General features: G+C 38.2%; 3 protein-coding genes across 3 annotated transcripts; 1 reads left to right on the plus strand and 2 right to left on the minus strand.

Moving 5' to 3' along the window:
• Window positions 1–733: 733 nt before the first annotated feature.
• On the minus strand, window positions 734–4,420 carry LOC140888757 (uncharacterized). Its single transcript, XM_073296456.1, has one exon. It carries the CDS (start codon window positions 4,418–4,420, stop codon window positions 734–736), a length of 3,687 nt encoding a protein of 1,228 aa, XP_073152557.1.
• A 54-nt stretch (window positions 4,421–4,474) lies between these two features.
• Window positions 4,475–5,137, minus strand: LOC140888758 (uncharacterized). Its single transcript, XM_073296457.1, has one exon. The coding sequence runs from the start codon at window positions 5,135–5,137 to the stop codon at window positions 4,475–4,477; it is 663 nt and encodes a 220-aa protein (XP_073152558.1).
• Window positions 5,138–10,269: 5,132 nt separating this feature from the next.
• Window positions 10,270–11,813, plus strand: LOC140892433 (serine/threonine-protein kinase UCN-like). Its single transcript, XM_073301308.1, has one exon. It carries the CDS (start codon window positions 10,455–10,457, stop codon window positions 11,622–11,624), a length of 1,170 nt encoding a protein of 389 aa, XP_073157409.1. The 5' UTR covers window positions 10,270–10,454; the 3' UTR covers window positions 11,625–11,813.
• The last annotated feature ends 7,738 nt before the right edge of the window (window positions 11,814–19,551 follow it).

Genomic DNA, 19,551 nt, shown 5'->3' on the forward strand with positions numbered 1-19,551 from the left:
CTTGATGAGTTATAGATATTGTGGTGAACCCGGGCTGGCCTGCTTAGGGATAGTATTTTTTCAAGTGCTGAGCATTCCAGGGCCTTTTACCCTTCTTGCCTTGGGCATCTTCCAGATAATATGCCGCAATTCCATATTTTCCTATTACTTTGAATGGGCCTTCATACTTGGCCTCCAGCTTTCCTCTTTCCCCTGGATGTTGTATCTTGCGCATAACCAGATCTCCCTCCTGAAAAACTTTAGGATATACTCTTTTGTTGTAAGCATGGGTCATTCGTTTACGATAGACTGCGAGCCTAAGTGCTGCGCGGGACCTGTGTTCTTCGAGTAAGTCCAAATCCATTGCTCGTAGTGCTTGATTGTTTGCTCCATACGCCATTATCCTCGCACTCTCTTGTCCAATTTCTGCCGGGAGAACTGCTTCCGTCCCATACACCATACTGAAAGGAGTTTCACCTGTACCAGATCGAGTTGTAGTTCGATAGGACCATAATACAGAAGGGAGTTCGTCTGCCCATTTACCCTTAGCTGCATCTAGCCGTGTTTTGAGAGCTTGGACAATCGTCCTGTTAGTAACCTCAACCTGTCCATTCCCTTGAGGGTATGCAACAGAGGTGAAAACTTGTTCAATCTTCATCTCTTGACACCATGCTCGAACTTTAGAACCACATAACTGCCTCCCATTGTCCGAGGCCAACCTGCGAGGGATTCCGAAACGGCATACTATATTTTTCTACAGAAAATTGAGCACTTCATTTTCTGTAATTTTAGCTAGGGGCTCGGCCTCCACCCATTTAGAGAAATAGTCAACCGCGACCAATAAAAACTTTCGTTGCCCCGTGCTAATAGGGAATGGTCCTACAATATCCATTTTCCACTGATCAAAAGGACAAGCAGCTACTACTGCCTTCATGTATTCTGCAGGTCTCCACTGTAAGTTAGCATGTCTCTGACAATTATAACATGAATTAACCAGAGCTGATGAGTCTTTTCGCATGGTAGGCCAGAAGAATCCTGCCAGAAGTGCTTTTCGAGCTAGGGCAAGACTGCCCAGGTGACTGCCACAAGATCCCTCATGAATTTCTCGCAACACATAATTGGCCTCATCCGGGCCCAAGCATTTTAACAAAGGCTGAGAGAAGGATCGTTTGAACAGAATTTGATTGATCATGACAAAGCGGAGGGCCCTTCTTTTTACTTCCCTTGCTTTTTTATTATCACTTGGCAGTTCTTTTGTAGTTAGATATTTGTGTATATCATACCTCCAATCCCCTTCTGGTACTTGGGCTAGCATGTCATCCAAAGTTTCCAGCTGGGACACGAGCTCCCGACCCGTGACAATGGGATCCGGTCGATCGCTCAAAACGCTGGCTAAACGGGCCAAGTGGTCGGCCTTGATGTTCTCTGTTCGGGGAATTAACTCTAATTTCAGATCTGTGAATCCTTCTTTGGCCTTGTCCAATGCATTGGCATATTTCCTCATTTTATCGTCCTTGACTTCAAACTTTCCATTGCTCTGTTGAATAGCTAATTGGGAGTCGAAATATAGGATAGCTCGGGAAACCCCCAAATTCCGCGCTGCCTTTAGTCCGAGTAACAAGGCCTCGTATTCTGCTTCATTATTGGAGGCTCTGAAGTCTAGTCTGATTGAAATTTTAGTCTCTTCACCCCAAGGTGAGATTATTACAATTCCTGCTCCGCTCCCGGACTTGCATGATGACCCATCTACAAAGATCTTCCATAGTTCTTCTTGTTCTAGCTGAATTGTCTCTGCCAAGAAATCAGCTAGGGCTTGGGCTTTTATAGCTGTTCGAGCTTCATATTTGATATCGTACTCACTCAATTCTGTGATCCATCTGACCAGTCTACCCGATACATCCGGGTTAGCTGCGATCTTTCCCAAAGCACTATTGGTGAGTACAGTGATAGGATGTGAGAGAAAATAAGGCCTTAATTTTCTTGCTGTGATGATCAAAGCTAGAGCAAGCTTTTCCTGAGTCAGGTAATTGAGCTCGGGTCCCCTCAGGGCATGACTGACGAAATATACGGGCTGATGATTCATTCCGTCCTTTTTGACAAGGACCGAACTGACTGCTCGGGGTGTAACTGCCAAATATAAGAACAATTCTTCCCCTTGGGTAGGTTTATTCAATACGGGTAATTGTTTTAAGTAAGCCTTCAAGTCTTGGAATGCTTTCTCACTTTCTTCATTCCATTCAAAATTCTTCGTTTTCCTTAATGCTTTAAAGAAAGGGAGGCTTTTATCTGCAGATCTGCTTATAAACCGGGCCAGTGCTGTAATTCTTCCTGTTAATCTCTGTACTTCCTGTATATTCTTAGGGGAGCTCATAGAAATGATAGCTTGAACTTTTTCAGGATTAGTTTTTATTCCCCTTTGCGTGACCATATAACCCAAAAACTTTCCAGCTCGGACTCCGAAAGTACACTTGTTAGGGTTTAGCTTAAGCTTGTAGCGCTTCAGGGTCTGAAAGGTTTGAGTTAAGTCGGTAATAAACTGGTCCGTAGTTCGGGTCTTGACCAGAATATCATATACATAGACTTCGATATTCTTCCCAATTTGTTGCTCGAATACTTTATCCATCAGCCTTTGATATGTAGCCCCAGCATTTTTGAGCCCAAATGGCATAACTACGTAACAATATGTTCCTGTTGACGTCACAAAACTTACTTTATCCTTGTCCTCTCTGGCTAATGGGATTTGATGATATCCTTGATAGGCGTCCAAGAAGCAGAGCAGCTCGTGTCCTGCTGTCGAATCGACAAGTTGATCAATTTTGGGTAACGGATAACAGTCCTTTGGACAAGCCTTGTTTAAATCCCGAAAATCCACGCACATGCGCCATTTTCCTGAGGACTTTGGCACCAGCACTATATTGGACAGCCAGGTCGGGAAGTAGATTTCCTCGATGTGTCCCGCTCTGAGTAATTCGTCCACTTGTTCCTTTATAACCGCATCCTTTTCGGGACCGAAGTGCCGTTTCTTTTGGATAATAGGGCGATAACTCTTTATTATATTGAGTTTGTGCTCTGCCACTTCCCGATGTACCCCTGTCAGGTCGGAAACCAACCATGCAAAAACATCCTTATTTTTTTCCAAGCATTCCAGTAGCGGTTGCTTCAACCGTGTTTCCAGGGTGTGAGCAATTTTCACCACCCCAGATGGAGGTGATATCATGATTTCCTCAATTTCTTCTTCAGTGGTGACAGATGTGTCCTCTATCAAGTTGACTTTCTCCATCATAGAAAGTCCAGGTCTGCCAACATTATCAGTCCTGACAACCTTTTGCTCTATTCTGACCTCCTCTACATAACATTTGCGAGCTATGATTTGGTCCCCTTCTACCTCACCAACCTCATTTCCCACCGGGAATTTTATTTTCTGATGCAGGGCTGATGCCACGGCCATGAAAGTGGTCATGGCAGGTCTGCCTAGTATGGCATTGTAGGCAGACGGAGCGTCAACAATAATGAAACTCACAATCCTGGTTTTGCGGATACTGCTTTTACCCAGAGTTAAGGGTAAATGCACTAACCCCACAGGTCGAATGGCATGACCTGTGAAACCAAAGAGTGATGTTACGTCTGGTTCTATCTTGTACTGCCCCAAATCCATTTGACTTATTGCTTCCTGAAATAGAACGTTGACAGAGCTGCCTGAATCCACAAATATCCGGGCTACATCATAATTTGCGATCATAGCTCTTATTACTAGTGCGTCATTATGATTGCTAGCCACCCCTTTCATATCTTCCGGTCCAAAAGAGAGGGTCGGGCCAGTATGGACAATCTGATTGTCAATCTCCATATTCATTAACTTTCTGCTACTAGTCTTCCTAGCTCGGTTGGAATCACCATCAGTAGGACCTCCAGAAATCATGTTGATAATTCCTCGAGCGGGCGGGGCTGGTCTCTGATGAGCTCGGTCATCTCTGAGCTGTTCTTGATTGGGTTGGTTGAAATCTTCATGGGGAGGAGCAGTCCTGGCTCTTTGTCTTGACCTTCCTCCCTGTCCCCTGTTCGGGCGATACCTTTCCTGACGGGTCAATATATTTTTTATTTCAGAGTGTTGCTGTATTATTCTTTCAATTTCTTGATCTAATTGACGACAGTCCTCCGTCGTATACCCATACTCATTGTGAAAGTGACAATATTTATCTGATTCCCTGTTACGAGGTCCCTTCTCAGCCCAGGGAGGCCTCTGCGTGAGTTTACGATCGTCACAAATTTGTAAAGCTCGTACTTTGTTCATGCGTAAAGGGGTGAGAGAAGTGAACTCTCCCAACAAAACGGGCCGAAATGGCTGTCCCATTCCCGTATTATTGTTAGGAACCCTATTGCCCTTTGGACTTTTTGGTCGTTCCCTCTTCATAGCAGCTCTAGAAACCTGTATTTCTTCCATGTTGACATATTTCTCCGCTCGGGCGAGTAGTTCCTCGTATGTTTCCGCTGGTCTTTATATTAGGGATTTGAGAAAATCTTTTGTATCCAGCCCTTGCATGAAAGCACTGATAAGCAGATCTGGTGTCGCAGTGGGTACCTCAAGAGCCAAGGCACTAAACCTGCGGATATATGCTCTCAAATTTTCATGCTCCCTTTGCTTGATTGCGAAGAGACTGAAAGTAGTGGTAGGATGCTTTTTGCTACTGGCGAAGTGGTGCACGAAGGATTTGCTAAAATCCTTGAATTCCTTGATCTCTCCGGGGCGTAACATATTGAACCATTGCTGGGCTGGTCCTATGAGAGTAGTAAGAAAAGCCCGACACTTAATCTGATCAGAATATTTATGCAACAGAGCTGCATTCTCGAAGCGCGCTAAATGGTCTTCAGGATCTCCCTTGCCATCATATTCTCCAACATGAGGCAATTTGAACTGCTTGGGGAGGTCGGCGTCCAATATCGCCTGAGTAAAAGGAATGTTTCTTGTTGTAGTAGCTAGGTACCCGGCCTGTTTTTTCCTTAGCTGCTCCATCTCCTCTTTCAACTTTTTGATATCATCGAGGTGGGCGTTGTGCTCAAGGTGCAGAGGATTGGCCTCTCCTCTTTCTGCCAAAGCCCTCTGAACAGCCTGAGCTATTAATTCCTCTAAATTTGGGTGATCTCCATTCTGATTAGCCATCGAAACTCTTTTCCTTCAAATTCCCACAGACGGCGCCAATTGATGATATCGGAATTTTACCTCGGGTTCGGTCTGGTAGAATGGATCCTCCAAATCCTTTAGAAAGTAGGTCGGGTCGGGTATGGCGGAACTGCACAAGCAACAGCTAGGTCAAAGGGACGCCAAAAGTGTTTTCGGCGTGACCCCTCCGATGCCTAAGTCAGTGTCTTGAAGGCAGAGGGTATGATTAATGCGAAAACTGAGAGATATGAGTGCGTGAATGTAGAAGTGAGTAATGAATAATGAATAATGAATAATGAATAATACAACCATAACAATACCTGTATTTATAGGAAAAATAGAGTAAGTTACCTAGTCGAATTATAACATGTCCTGTACTGGAACTCTTCATCCATTGGACCGCCTTCAAGTTTATCCCCATCTCATAAATATCTCGAGATGGTCAAACTTATCCACAATGCATGTAAGAGAAGTCCATCCAGCCCATTAGGGGCCAGCTTTGGTCGGCCCATAAATAACAGCCCAGTTTAAGCAAAGCCCTAACAGGTGTAAAACTGAGCTGGACCTTACCTAATGATTATAACTCAATAATTGGGCCAACCCTCATAAACCCATAACGAACGGATTCGGGTTAAAATAATTTCACGGGGTATCACATACATACATATATTTACTCCTTTTATCGACCTAAATTTCGTTTTAATTTTTTTATTTTCTTGTTACTCTGTTGTGCAATTAGTGGAAATGGAACTTTCCTTTTTCTCCTTTTTTTTTTTTTTTTTTTTTTTTTAGAGAAGGTCGCAGAGATTGTGCATTGAGTGGGAATTGTTGAATTAATTTCAAAAGTTGAATTACATGTTTGTTCGCAATGGGTGACAGAAAGTATCCGCTTTCCATACAAGTATGCACGAGCGCAGGGGCCAAGAATTCATCCATCATCATTTCATTATTGAATATATATATTTATTAATCTTCTGAGATCCATTAGGATATATTTATATTTAAAATTAAATATATTATTTAAATTAAAAATGTAAAAATATTTATATATACTAGTGTATTGGTGACGCGTTGCGTGTTTCTATAATATCTTTGTAAATAATTTGATTTATATTCAAATAAAAAAAATATAATAGTTGTAAAAAGTATTTAGGGACTAATCTGTAATTTGAAATATTGAAATTAAAAAAAAACAAACAAAAGTATAATATCTATATCACATAAAAACAATTTTGACAAAACAAAAGCTGATGTTTAAAGGAGAGATTCGAGAAATATATTTATAAATGATTATCCCTAAAAAGGGTATTGGCCTGGTTCTTTCAAGTAAAGCCAAAAAGACTTGTATTTTATTTAATTCTAGTTTCCATTAGATCTCCATTATTGTTACGTTGATTCCTTGAATCTGTTCAAATGCTCATCACAAAGGTACGCAATAATATGCCTTTCCGATATATATGCTTTGACTAATTGCAATGTGCATTCTCTTAAGACACGTTAATATTTAACTGTTCATTACGCCAATTCCATGTATTTCAAGACCATAAAAATCGAACAAGACCCCAATATATATGGTTGAGTAGATGCTAGTACCCACAGGATAGTGTCCTGCGGGTGACGTGGCGGCTCATAATTGGTTAAAATCAGTGGCACCCACTAATTTTGCCCAATCATGGGGTTACACATCACCGGCAGGGTAGTGTCCTGTGAGCGGCAAGTACTAAACCCCAATATATGTACACACAAAAACAAACAAACGAACAAAAACATATATCATGGCTGCATAGAGAAATCATTCTCGATCATAATTATAACAAAAAAATTGTGTTTTTTTTAGGTACCGAGATTAATTAATATTATGAAGAAAAATGCTAAATCAGTAACATATGTTGGTATATTTCAATGGATTTCGATAGAAAATCTTCCCAAAAAAATGTATAATTTTCATAAATGACAGTTAAATCAGCAAAAATGGAGGTAGACGCTTAACTTTGCCAAAATTCAACCAATCCACCTTCCTTTGTTCTCAAAATAGATTAAGCTAATAAACTGCTTTTCAAAGGTACGATCATATTCATGGCCGACCAGACATCATCAAAGTATACGAAACTTTTTTCCTCCAAAAGTTCTTAGATAGTGTTTGGGAGAGCTTCTAGGAAGCACTTCATAGCTTTTCGTTAACAAAATTTCATAAAATTTCAAATTTTTGTTAGCGAAAAGCTGAGAAGTGCTTCTAAAAATTTCTTCCAAACACTACCTTAGTTTTCCCAACTTTCACAAAAGTGGAACAATTATTTATGTATAATATATAAGAATATATCGTTCCTCATTGATTTTTTTCTAAAAACAAAATAGTTTTAATCATTTTTCAATCCATTAGATTTTTTTAGCACAATTTAAATTACAACTGAGAATAATGATAAATAACAAAACTATATATGGCGTAATTGCATGTATTAAAACCAATTAGCTAGCTATGGTTTCTTGCTTTTCTAGCTAAGTTAGGTGGAAGATGTTTTTATATTTTCCTGCTCAATAATGGCAGACAACAAGACATTTTTGAAGCCCTGAAAAGTTAATTTTAGGGTTAATAAACTAGAGTGGGGCTAATCATGTTCATTAATATGTCCAAATTATAATGTTAGTTTAGACTACTTGAAGTAGAAAATTAACACACAGGGTACGTTGGATTAATTTTACACGCACTTTTATAGGTGTTAGACAAGTTAATAATAAATTTACGTTAAAACTTTATCATGTTTTGGTTACCAAACTTTCACTGATAACATGTTATTATAACTTTCATAAAATTTAAAAAATAAATTGGTACTCACTGTGGCTTTTCATTAACATTAAAGGGTGAAAGTTATGAAGGTCTCAAAAGCGCAAGTAATATTTAATTCTAGCACTACTGATGCTAATATATTACTGAATTTCATAAGAATTATTTGTATTATTATGTTTTTTTTTCTGAGTTTTAAATCTCAAAAATATTATATCTATGTTAGAGAAATATTTAGCACTTCATTTTCTTATTTTTATTCAGGATCTTATATCTTGGTAATTTATCTATTACAAATGTCAAATAGTAGAGTAAAAATGCAAGAAGAAGAAATTTGTGCTTGCTTTTTTTTTTTTAATAAAAAAAATCAATTAAAAATTTGTCCGCGGATTCGCATTAGAGAAAAGTGAGCACATTTTCCTTATTTTAATAATAATATTAATTGATTAATAATCTTTGAGGAAGGTGACAAATTAAATAAAAAGAAATTGTAATTACAGTCAAAACCTATACGGTCTACGGTTTTGGAAGCATAGGACAATAATATATTTTATATTACCGTACATAAATATATATTTTTTTATATTACACGTATCTCATGCCAAAAACACAACCACCCTGAAAAAATTGCATGCAGTACTATCGGGTGTATTTAGATGGAAAAACTTGAAATCAAATTCTTAGCTATTATTTGAGCACCGTTAATTTATTTACCTTTTATAATACTTTTATGGAAAAATTACGTACCTAATACAAAAAGTTTCAACGTATACATAAATGAGAATTGCCAAAAGGCACTAACAAGATCGATGAATCGACTAGCTCTATTCGGACCATTAATTTTCAATCCTTAATCCGAAAGAAAAATAAACTAAGAAAAATAAACTCGAAACCTAAAATTTAGGAGTGGAAAGATGAACTAAAATCATTTTGTTTCAATGAATCATAGGATAAGAAGGTATCATAATTATTATGAGTATAAATTTTACTCTACCATTTTTGAAGCAACCTATGAATTTGAGTAGCCAATAAGGGAATCAAAATGTCCTCATAAAATTGCATTTTCAACCCCTTAATTGCATATAAATATATATTCATTATATATCCTTTTATTATATTATTATTAATTCTGGTATATATAGCAGGTAAAATTATTAGCCGTTTGATCTACCTAATATGATTACAAATCACCTAACTCAATCAGCTAGCATAATTAAATGCTAAATAGAATCTTTCTCTTAATTGCTTCTCAAAGATAGAAATAATTGCAGATTAAAATATTTACTACGTACTCTGACAAAAACATTTCCATCGATATATATTACACAAGAGTTCAGTACTTAATTTAGATATATGTTCGATTAAATTTTCACATAGATTTAGTTTTTATTTTTCTTATAAAAAATATTATGAAATATTTAATCACTTTAATGGTGTTTTATTTATTATAATATAATAGTTGGTCAAAAAAATTTATTATAATATAATATAGATATAGATTATGATTAGTGTAATCGTGTGGCCACTAGATTAATAATAGCTTTTGAAATGATTATTGCCTGCCATATATAATCTTTGATACGATTATATGGAATGTGCCAGCCCTCCCAAAGATATATTTTTAAAATCCAATCATATTTATACTTTCCACATATAAATTACATTGCTATATGATAATAAAATGTGAAATAATTAGGGCCTCGTGCATCCCACTTATAAATGTCGTAAATCAAATAACAATGTTAATATTTATTTTAAGAGTAGATATCTTGTGAAACATTTTCATGGATCCATGTTTGTGAGTTGAATATAATCGATCTACGATGAAAATCAATATTTATAAAATAAAAAATAATATTTTTTCATTAATTAAGTCAAATTTAAAATTGATATTTTAAAATTGAAACCATATTATAACAAATTTTGTTTTATTTTTATTAGTTGGTGCAACCCAACCCCACATGTTACTAATTTCCTAATTAACAACCCTGGAACAGACATATATATATATATACATACCCTTGTTTAAATTTGTCACGTACTAAAGTTTTATGAAACATCTAACACGTGTGCACCTTCGCTTTTCGAATTCTTTTCCTTTTTTTCCTGGAAAAAAAAATCAAAAGAAAAAGAAGCACTCCACCTATTATAAGAACAACTCATAACCTGAAATTATTATATATTTTCTAAATATAAAACTTTCATATATTTGTAATATTTACTTCATTTATTATTATTATTATTATTATTATTATTATTATTATTATTATTATTATTTATATGTTGGAAATGAAGAAGTGTACTGTCACTATATTTATTCTGATCTGAGGGTATACTATAGACAAAACAAAACAGCAAAATGGTGTCTCCTCTCCATCTTCACAACAGCACACCTCCCTCCTCTGATCTCTAACTAACCTGCGTCTCTCTCTCTCTGAATATATATATATATTCTGTCTGTCAGTACTCCAAATCCCAATACTTTCCTCAAAATTCTCATTCTCTCCGGAATCTAATTAATCTAACCGTACGCAGATGGAAGAGATCAGTACCACTGCGCCGCCGGAGCTCCAACTGGACAACCTACGAGCCATCAAAGTACTAGGCAAAGGTGCCACTGGCACAGTTTTCCTCATCCACCACAATTCTTCCCACCTCCCTTTCGCCCTCAAGGTAGTGGAGAAATCCTCTGCCCACCGCCGTGCACTCCACGAAATATCGGTTCTCCGCCGACTCTCCGCCACTATTCCTCACCCATTCCTCCCGTACCTCATCGCCTCCTTCGAAAATCAAGAATTCATTAGCTGGGCCATCCCTTACTGCCCCGGAGGTGACCTCAATGTTCTCCGATATCGCCAAAACGACCACGTTTTCTCCCCCGCCGTCATCCGCTTCTACCTGGCTGAAATCGTATGCGCTCTCGAGCACCTTCACGAGCGAGGCATTGTGTACAGGGACCTCAAACCGGAAAACATCCTCGTACAGCAGTCGGGCCACGTGACGCTCACCGACTTCGACCTGTCGCGCGACTTCATGCCCAGAAAGCCCGGGAATCGATGCTTCTGCTCCGATCAAGAGGAAAAAGTTAATCCGGTGCCGACGAAGAACAGAAAGTTCCCCCGCGGCTTCGTGCTTCACAAGAAGAAATTAGCAAAGAGTGCTCGCGTTTCCCCCGTGAGCAGGAGGAATCCCAGTGATTTTCCGACCAATGAGCGTTCGAATTCCTTCGTGGGCACCGAGGAATACGTTTCGCCGGAGGTTATACGAGGTGACGGGCATGAGTTCTCCGTAGATTGGTGGGCTCTTGGCGTTCTTTGCTACGAAATGCTGTACGGGAAGACCCCGTTCAAGGGGAGGAATCGTAAGGAGACATTCGGCAAAATAATGTTAGCTGAGCCGGAGTACATGGGGAAACCCAGTGCCGTGACGGACCTGATTGGAAAGCTGCTGGAAAAGGATCCCACACGCCGACTGGGTTACCGGCGGGGCGCCTGCGAGATCAAGGAACACCACTTCTTTCACGGATTGAGATGGGATTTGCTGACGGAACTGCTACGGCCGCCGTTTGTCCCTTCATCCGATGACGACGCGGAGTTGACGGGCGGTGGGATCGACGTCAGAGAATATTTCCAGAAATCCAAGCTTCCGCCTTCGCCGTCACGGGATGAGTCCTCTCCACGTAACGTTTCCTTAACGGAGTTCTAACGCACGTGTACAGGATTCATTAATTTACCAATTTACGTACTGTACATAAATAAATAAATAAAGTGTAGGACGATAAATTCGATCGGCTTTAATTGGGAAACAAATTATAATATTTTCTCAGGCAGGCAGATGGTATTCTACTTTTTATTCGAGGTGTAGAGAATTAATTAAGGTCAAGAATTATTCGAATCCTGCGTTTTATTTTATGGAAATTCTTGCCTTGTAAACAAAAAAAAAACCATTGATGATTAGTGATTACTTACCCACATGTTTATTGATTCAAATTCTCTTGAATTTGCAATCCTGACATTAGATTTGTAAAAATACTACATGTATCTCCGGTTAGACGATATGATTTTATCTATATTTATAGTAAAAAATTCTTTTTAATGAGTTTGATCATATTAGATATATGTTTTACAAAATTTATTCATAAGATTATCTCATATAAATTTTCGTATTTATAAGTAAAACATGTTGGTAAAGTTGAGATGACAACCTAATAAATAAATAAATAATATGGTACGTACAGTTTATTTTTTTTGATTTAAAAATTTATGATATTCCTCGTGACAAAAGTAGTACTGTATATATAGGATTATTAATGTTTTATATTTTCTAAAATTTTCCTAATGATTAACAAAAGCTTAAATCTGGTGTTAATTAGGTGTGAGTTATGATGCGTTGGAATCAAATTAAGGAAGAAAGAATTTGAGTTAGTGTAATGATGAGAAAGATAGATCTAGCAGAAGAAGCGGGATTAACTTTTGGCATTCCCCTAGTTAGGAATGGGAAATAACATATATGATCAATAATAAATAATCTAATAGGGTGAATTAGAATCAGCTGCATATAATTTTACTGCCTTATTAATTATCGTATTCTTTAATTTGGTTTTCTTGCAATATTTTTGTTCATGTGCGACTAATATTGGTCTATTATCTATTTGTTAGGCATCATTCATTACACGGGAATACTTGTAGTGGTCCAAAATATCGTCCTTTTTGCTTAGGATTTGATCATATATTATAATTAAAAATCAAGAGACGTACCCATCAACTTTTTTTTCAAATCTTTTATTATAAAATATGATATTCCATTTCATTAAAAGGTGTGCTTCAGTATCATTACTGGACAAGATGTTCTGAATTTACGGGACTGAATTTTCTCATATTCAACGCTTCCAAGATCATGATGATGTTCGCAATCTATATATTTCTATTCTATGATATATACTTGTACATATACCAAATCTCTTAATTTTATTCAAAACAATTAATGTTGTAATTTCATTTAATTTACACACGCAAGGACGAAAAAAAAGAGTAAACATATTTAATTTGCTGATCTTGTTGTTGTTGGTGTCTAACACTATATGCCCATTTCATACCCACATTGTACAAGTCAACTCATCTATTGTACCGGTCAACTCATCTATTGTACATGGTGGACATAAAGTGAACATATAGTGTTAGGCACCATAAAATAACTATATATATTGTTGGTTGTTCATTTATGTTTACATACAGATAGCGGTATGCCTAACCCCGTTTTCGACGGTGTTATATATATATACACACACGTTTGATGTGAAAACAAAACAAAGCATGTGATGAATCAAACATAATAATTTTGTGCTGTTGCGTTTGGCAATGAAACAGTAGAGTACTGTGTTAAATCATAGGAGGGGCTGATCCCCGAAAATAGTTAAAGATTGGGCTCTACATGCCATTTGTCTGATTGACTTGGGCCATTTTTCGTAGGCTCTTTCTTTGTGTCTATTTTGGGGGGTCCTCAGCTTTCGCCGATTAAATTAAAACAAATAAATGTATAAATATCAAGACACAGCAAATTAAAAGGGATCGATCAAGGTGCATGTAATTTTGTTTTTTAAAAAATTATAAATATATTGTAGATTTAATTAAATAAGTGATCCATTTTTCAAAGAATCTCTGATGATAAGCTTAATTAATCCGGCAGGCCATGACGTTTTGAATTACCCTCGGCCCCATGCTGTTTAATTCAAAGAATCATGTTGTACGATAAATCAAGTTCATGACAAAATTTAATTAATTTGTTGTGTTTTCTTGAAAGGGTACAATAAAACAACCATAGTTCCTATAACGGATGACTTTACGATCAAGGACAAAAGACATATCGCTTAAAATATCGAGCATTATAATATATACACCATATAATTAATATCTACTTTTATTTTTCATCAAGACTACATGGATCAAATATCGAGTACTACCCTTGGCATGAATTGAATGTTATAGCTTCTCTTTCGGATCACTTATAATATATCGACGATGAAATTATGCCCCTCAATCGATCCTTTCACCATACTGTTCAAATTAAACCCCATGCCCCATCATGTGTTGCATATAGTGTTACATACACGATTCTAAATTATGTTTATAAGACAAACATGGTAGTAGTTTGAATTATTAATATTCATATCATTTGTCGTGTTTATTATTATTTTTAATATAAAAACAATAGCTGAAACTTACACTTTCTCTTTAACTAAAATTGGAAAATGATGAGTTATACATATTCAAAAAAAATAATGCTGGAGGTTCAACCAATATATCGTACAACGATATATACAACAATTATGTCGTGATATTTTGCTATTATCTCGTGAGATTTTGATATGATATCGTGAGATTTTGCATTCAATGTATCGTGAGATTTGATAAGTTAAATTTTGTATTGATTTTTTTGTGGTATAAAAATTATTGCACAAATTTGATTGTACATGTAGCATTGCTTTTCGAAAAAAAGTTGTCATTAATATCTTTTAAAAAAAGTTGTAATTTATGTAATTTTGGTCCCAGCTGTGGCATTACGAGATAGAAACTATGGAAATTGAAGAATAAATAGACACCAAGATTTACGTGGAAAACCCCCCAAAAATTATTAGGGTAAAAACCACGGGCAAGACCAAAAGATTCCACTATAATATTTGGAGAATTACAACCTCTCTCTGTGTTTTCAAAAAGACACTCACTCTTTTATACAGGAGAAAAACCTATCTCACAAATATATATAAAAATAAACAAGGGAGATGAAAAACACTCAAGAATCAGATAAGAGAACTTGAGAATGGGATATTCAGAATGAGGAGGGAAGGGCTCTATTTATAGAGCTCTTCCCCCTGTATAAACGCGTGGAGAATGCAAATTCAAAAGTGAATTTGCATCCAATTCGTCAATGTTGGCACCTCTTACCTTAATCCACGCACTCTAACTTTGCTGACTAATAGACATGCATTTATTGCATGTCCCTTGCCGACATTTCTCCCACTTGGAGATTTGATTGAGAATCAAACACATCTCCACACATCCTTTCAATCTTGCCATTTCCACTGCTTACGTTCCTGCGAGGCCACTTGAGGATCTACACCACTCAAATTTCTCTGTGCTTACTGGCTTGGTCAGAAAATCAGTTATGTTATCATTCGTATGGATCTTCAGCATGTCCACACTTCCTTCCTCTACTACTTCTCGTACAAAGTGAAATTGAACTCCAATGTGTTTCGTCCTGGAATGAAAGGCCGGATTCCTTGCAATGTGCAAGGCACTCTGACTGTCACAAAACAGAGGAATCTTTTCTTGTTTGTGTCCAAGCTCCTCCAATAACCTTTTAATCCATATTGCCTCCTTGCAAGCTTGAGTAGCTGCCATGTATTCTGCTTCCGTTGTAGATAACGCCACAACTATTTGCAGTTTTGAAACCCAGCTGACTGCACCTCCTGCAACTATAAACACATAACCAGTAGTTGATTTTCTTTTATCTGGATCACCTGCGTAATCTGAATCCACATAGCCCCTGAGTGTAAAATCAGATCCTCCAAAACATAATGCAGCATCCGAGGTACCCTTAATGTATCTAAGGATCCTCTTAACCGTGCTCCAATGCTCTTGTCCAGGATTCGCCATATATCGACTGACTGCTCCCACTGCTTGTGCAATGTCTGGTCTAGTACAAATCATAGCGAACATTAAACTTCCCACTGCTGATGCATACGGTACTCGAGACATCTCCATCTTCTCTGCTTCACTGCTAGGACACATCTCAGAAGATAACTTGAAGTTAATAGGAAGAGGGGTTGAAACTGGCTTACTATCTTGTATGTTGAAGCGCTGCAAGACTTTCTTCAAATAATTTTTTTGGAAAAGCCAAATCTTCCTTTTACTTCTGTCTCGGTGAACTTGCATCCCTAGAATCTTGTTTGCTGGTCCCAAGTCCTTCATATCAAATTCCCTAGCCAACTGTGCCTTCAATTCTTGGACCCGATCTTTGTTGGAGCCTGCTACCAACATGTCGTCCACGTACAACAGCAAAATGATATAATCATCATCACCAAACCTCTTGAAATACGTACAAGGGTCTGCACTGAGTCTGTTGTACCCAAGGCTCATGATATAGAAATCAAATCTCTTGTACCAACACCTCGGCGCCTGTTTGAGACCGTACAGAGATTTATTCAACCTGCAAACCAAGTTCTCTTTGCCTTTTTCTGCAAAACCTTCTGGCTGGAGCATATAGATTTCTTCTTCAAGATCGCCATGAAGAAATGCTGTTTTCACATCTAGCTGTTCCAGATGTAGGTCAAACACCGCACACAATGTCAATACTACTCTGACTGTTGAAAGTCGAACCACAGGAGAAAATATCTCATTGAAGTCAATACCTTCTTTCTGAGCATACCCTTTAACAACCAATCTCGCACGATACCGCTCCACTTGGTTATTGCCATCACGCTTGATCTTATAGACCCATCTGTTACCTATAGCTTTCCTCCCTCGTGGTAGTGTAACAAGATCCCAAGTTTTATTTCTGTCCAATGCTTCCAATTCTTCCTGCATCGCTGTCATCCACAGGGATACATCCGAGCTTTGAGTAGCCTCATGGAAACTCGATGGCTCACCATCCTCTGTTAACAGACAATATGCAATGTTACTTTCAATGACATAATCTGAAAGCCAACCTGGTGGTCTTCTCTCTCGAGTTGACTGCCTCACTTTGGAAACCTCTGACTCAACTGGTTCTTGTTCCTCGTGCTCTGGTACTGCTTCACAAGAAACTTGATCTTTGTCGGTCTTATTTTCCACCTGAATGATAGTAGTTTCTGAATTCAGTGTGCCTTTGTCTCCCTTCACTTTATCTTCCTCAAAGATAACATCTCTGCTGATGATAAGCTTGTGGACAGTAGGATCCCACAAGCGAAACCCCTTTACTCCATCAGCATAGCCCAAGAAGATGCACTTTCTGGATTTGGAATCCAACTTTGATCTTTCTTGTACATTGTACAACACGTACACCGGACTTCCAAATGTATGTAATCGAGAATAATCAGCTGGCTTGCCAGTCCACACCTCCATCGGAGTCTTCAAATCAATCGCCACTGAAGGAGAACGATTGATGATGTAAGAAGCGGTTTTAACTGCTTCTGCCCAAAATGACTTTGGTAGACCCGCAGTACTCAACATGGCCCTTGTTCTGTCCAACAAAGTTCTGTTCATCCGCTCTGCCACTCCATTCTGTTGAGGCGTGTAAGCCGTCGTGAACTGTCGTTTGATGCCCTCATGCTGACAAAATGCATCAAACTCATCACCGGTATATTCTCCTCCATTGTCAGTCCTTAAACACTTGATTTTCTTATCAGAATCAAGTTCAACTCGCGCTTTGAAAACTTTGAAGATTTCGAAAACATCTGATTTCTTCTTGATTAGATACACCCAACATCTCCTAGAGAAATCATCAATAAACGAGACAAAGTATCTCGCTCCTCCTAGGGACACCACCGGTGCTTGCCAAACATCAGAATGAATCAGCTCCAATATGCCTTTGCTTTTGGCAGTAGACGTGCCAAACTTCAATCTGTGTTGTTTATTGGTAACACAATGCTCACAAAAGGGTAGAGTCACTTTTGTAAGTCCCGGCAACAGCTTCCGTTCTGAGAGAATCTTCATTCCTCGTTCTGACATATGTCCAAGCTTTCTATGCCACAACACTGTTGATTCTTCCCCCGAACCAATTGATGCAACAGCTAGTTCCGCCTCTTTGTGTGTTTTCCCCAATAATACATACAGATTTGCATCAACCTTTTCCGCCTTCATAACCACAAGCGCGCCTTTCACAATCTTCATGATCCCTTTCTCGATATGGGTTTTGCACCCAATATCATCCAATTGCCCCAAAGACAAAAGATTCTTTGTCAGGCCCTTCAAATGTCGTACCTCCTGTATGGTGCGAATAGTACCATCAAACATTTTGATTTTAATGGTACCGACCCCAGCGATTTCCAAGGCATGATCGTTTCCCATGAATACAGATCCTCCTGAGACTGGTTCATACTGGTCGAACCATTCTCTCCTTGACGTCATATGCCACGTCGCTCCTGAATCCATAATCCATGCATCACAAAATTTGTGTCTGCCTTCCGCAACTGTTGCTGCTTCGCTGAATAATATTTCACCACCGCCTGAAGTACTGGCCACATTTCCTTGAGATCCCTTTTCGATGCTCTTCGTACACTCTCTTTTGAAGTGCCCTTTACCGCCACATTTAAAGCAGTAAATATTCTTCTTCTTACTTCTTGACTTGGATCTACCATATCTGTGGCTCCCACTGGAGTCACGCTCCGTCAATCTTTCTCTCGTCATCGGTAAAGCCTCTGCTTGCTTCGACGTTGCCAACCTATCTTCCTTGTTCCTTCGACGACTCTCTTCTCCAAGAACCGCAGTTAAGACATCGTCAAAATTTAAATTATCCGAAAGAACATTGTTGGTAACATTGATGATGAGCTGATCGTATGAATCTGGTAGACTCTGAAGTAGAAGCTCCGCACGTTCTTTTTCCTCTATTTTATGCCCCATAAAGGTTAGCCGGGAAAATAGAGTATTCAGTGTGTTTATATGTTCGGTCATCGATGAGGATTCCGCCATCCGAAGAGTATAAAGCTTTCTCTTTAAGAAAATTTTGTTGTGTAGTGACTTGACCTCGTACAATTTTGTCAGAGTATCCCAAATAACTCTTGCGCTTTTTATTTCCGAGATACTTGACAAAACTTCATCCGCTATTGCCAAGTGCAAATTGGCAACAGCATTGTGATTCATCTCATTCCACTTTTGATCGTCCATGACATCCGCCGGTCTATCTCCAATAGCTGCCAAGCAACGCTCCTTTGTTAGAATTGCTTGCACCTTCAATTTCCACAACAAAAAATTGCTCCCATTGAACTTTTCTATCTCGTATTTTGCCGTCATCTTGACTACAATAATCCTGCCTTATAAAATCTCAAAAAATCTTTTCTGATGTGGAAGATCAGTCACAGCTGCAACCACAGAGCATACTCAGAATTTTAAGAAATTTTATGCCAAGGCTCTGATACCACTTGTTGGTCCCAGCTGTGGCATTACGAGATAGAAACTATGGAAATTGAAGAATAAATAGACACCAAGATTTACGTGGAAAACCCCAAAAAATTATTAGGGTAAAAACCACGGGCAAGACCAAAAGATTCCACTATAATATTTGGAGAATTACAACCTCTCTCTGTGTTTCCAAAAAGACACTCACTCTTTTATACAGGAGAAAAACCTATCTCACAAATATATATAGAAATAAACAAGGGAGATGAAGAACACTAAAAAATCAGATAAGAGAACTTGAGAATGGGATATTCAGAATGAGGAGGGAAGGGCTCTATTTATAGAGCTCTTCCCCCTGTATAAACGCGTGGAGAATGCAAATTCAAAAGTGAATTTGCATCCAATTCGTCAACAACTCTTACCTTAATCCACACACTCTAACTTTGCTGACTAATAGACATGCATTTATTGCATGTCCCTTGCCGACATGTAATGTAAAACTCATGCGAGTCAACCTATGAAAAATATACGGGATTTATCAA

This window comes from Henckelia pumila, chromosome 3, assembly GCF_033568475.1.
Source record: "Henckelia pumila isolate YLH828 chromosome 3, ASM3356847v2, whole genome shotgun sequence".
Classification (NCBI taxonomy): Eukaryota; Viridiplantae; Streptophyta; class Magnoliopsida; order Lamiales; family Gesneriaceae; genus Henckelia; species Henckelia pumila.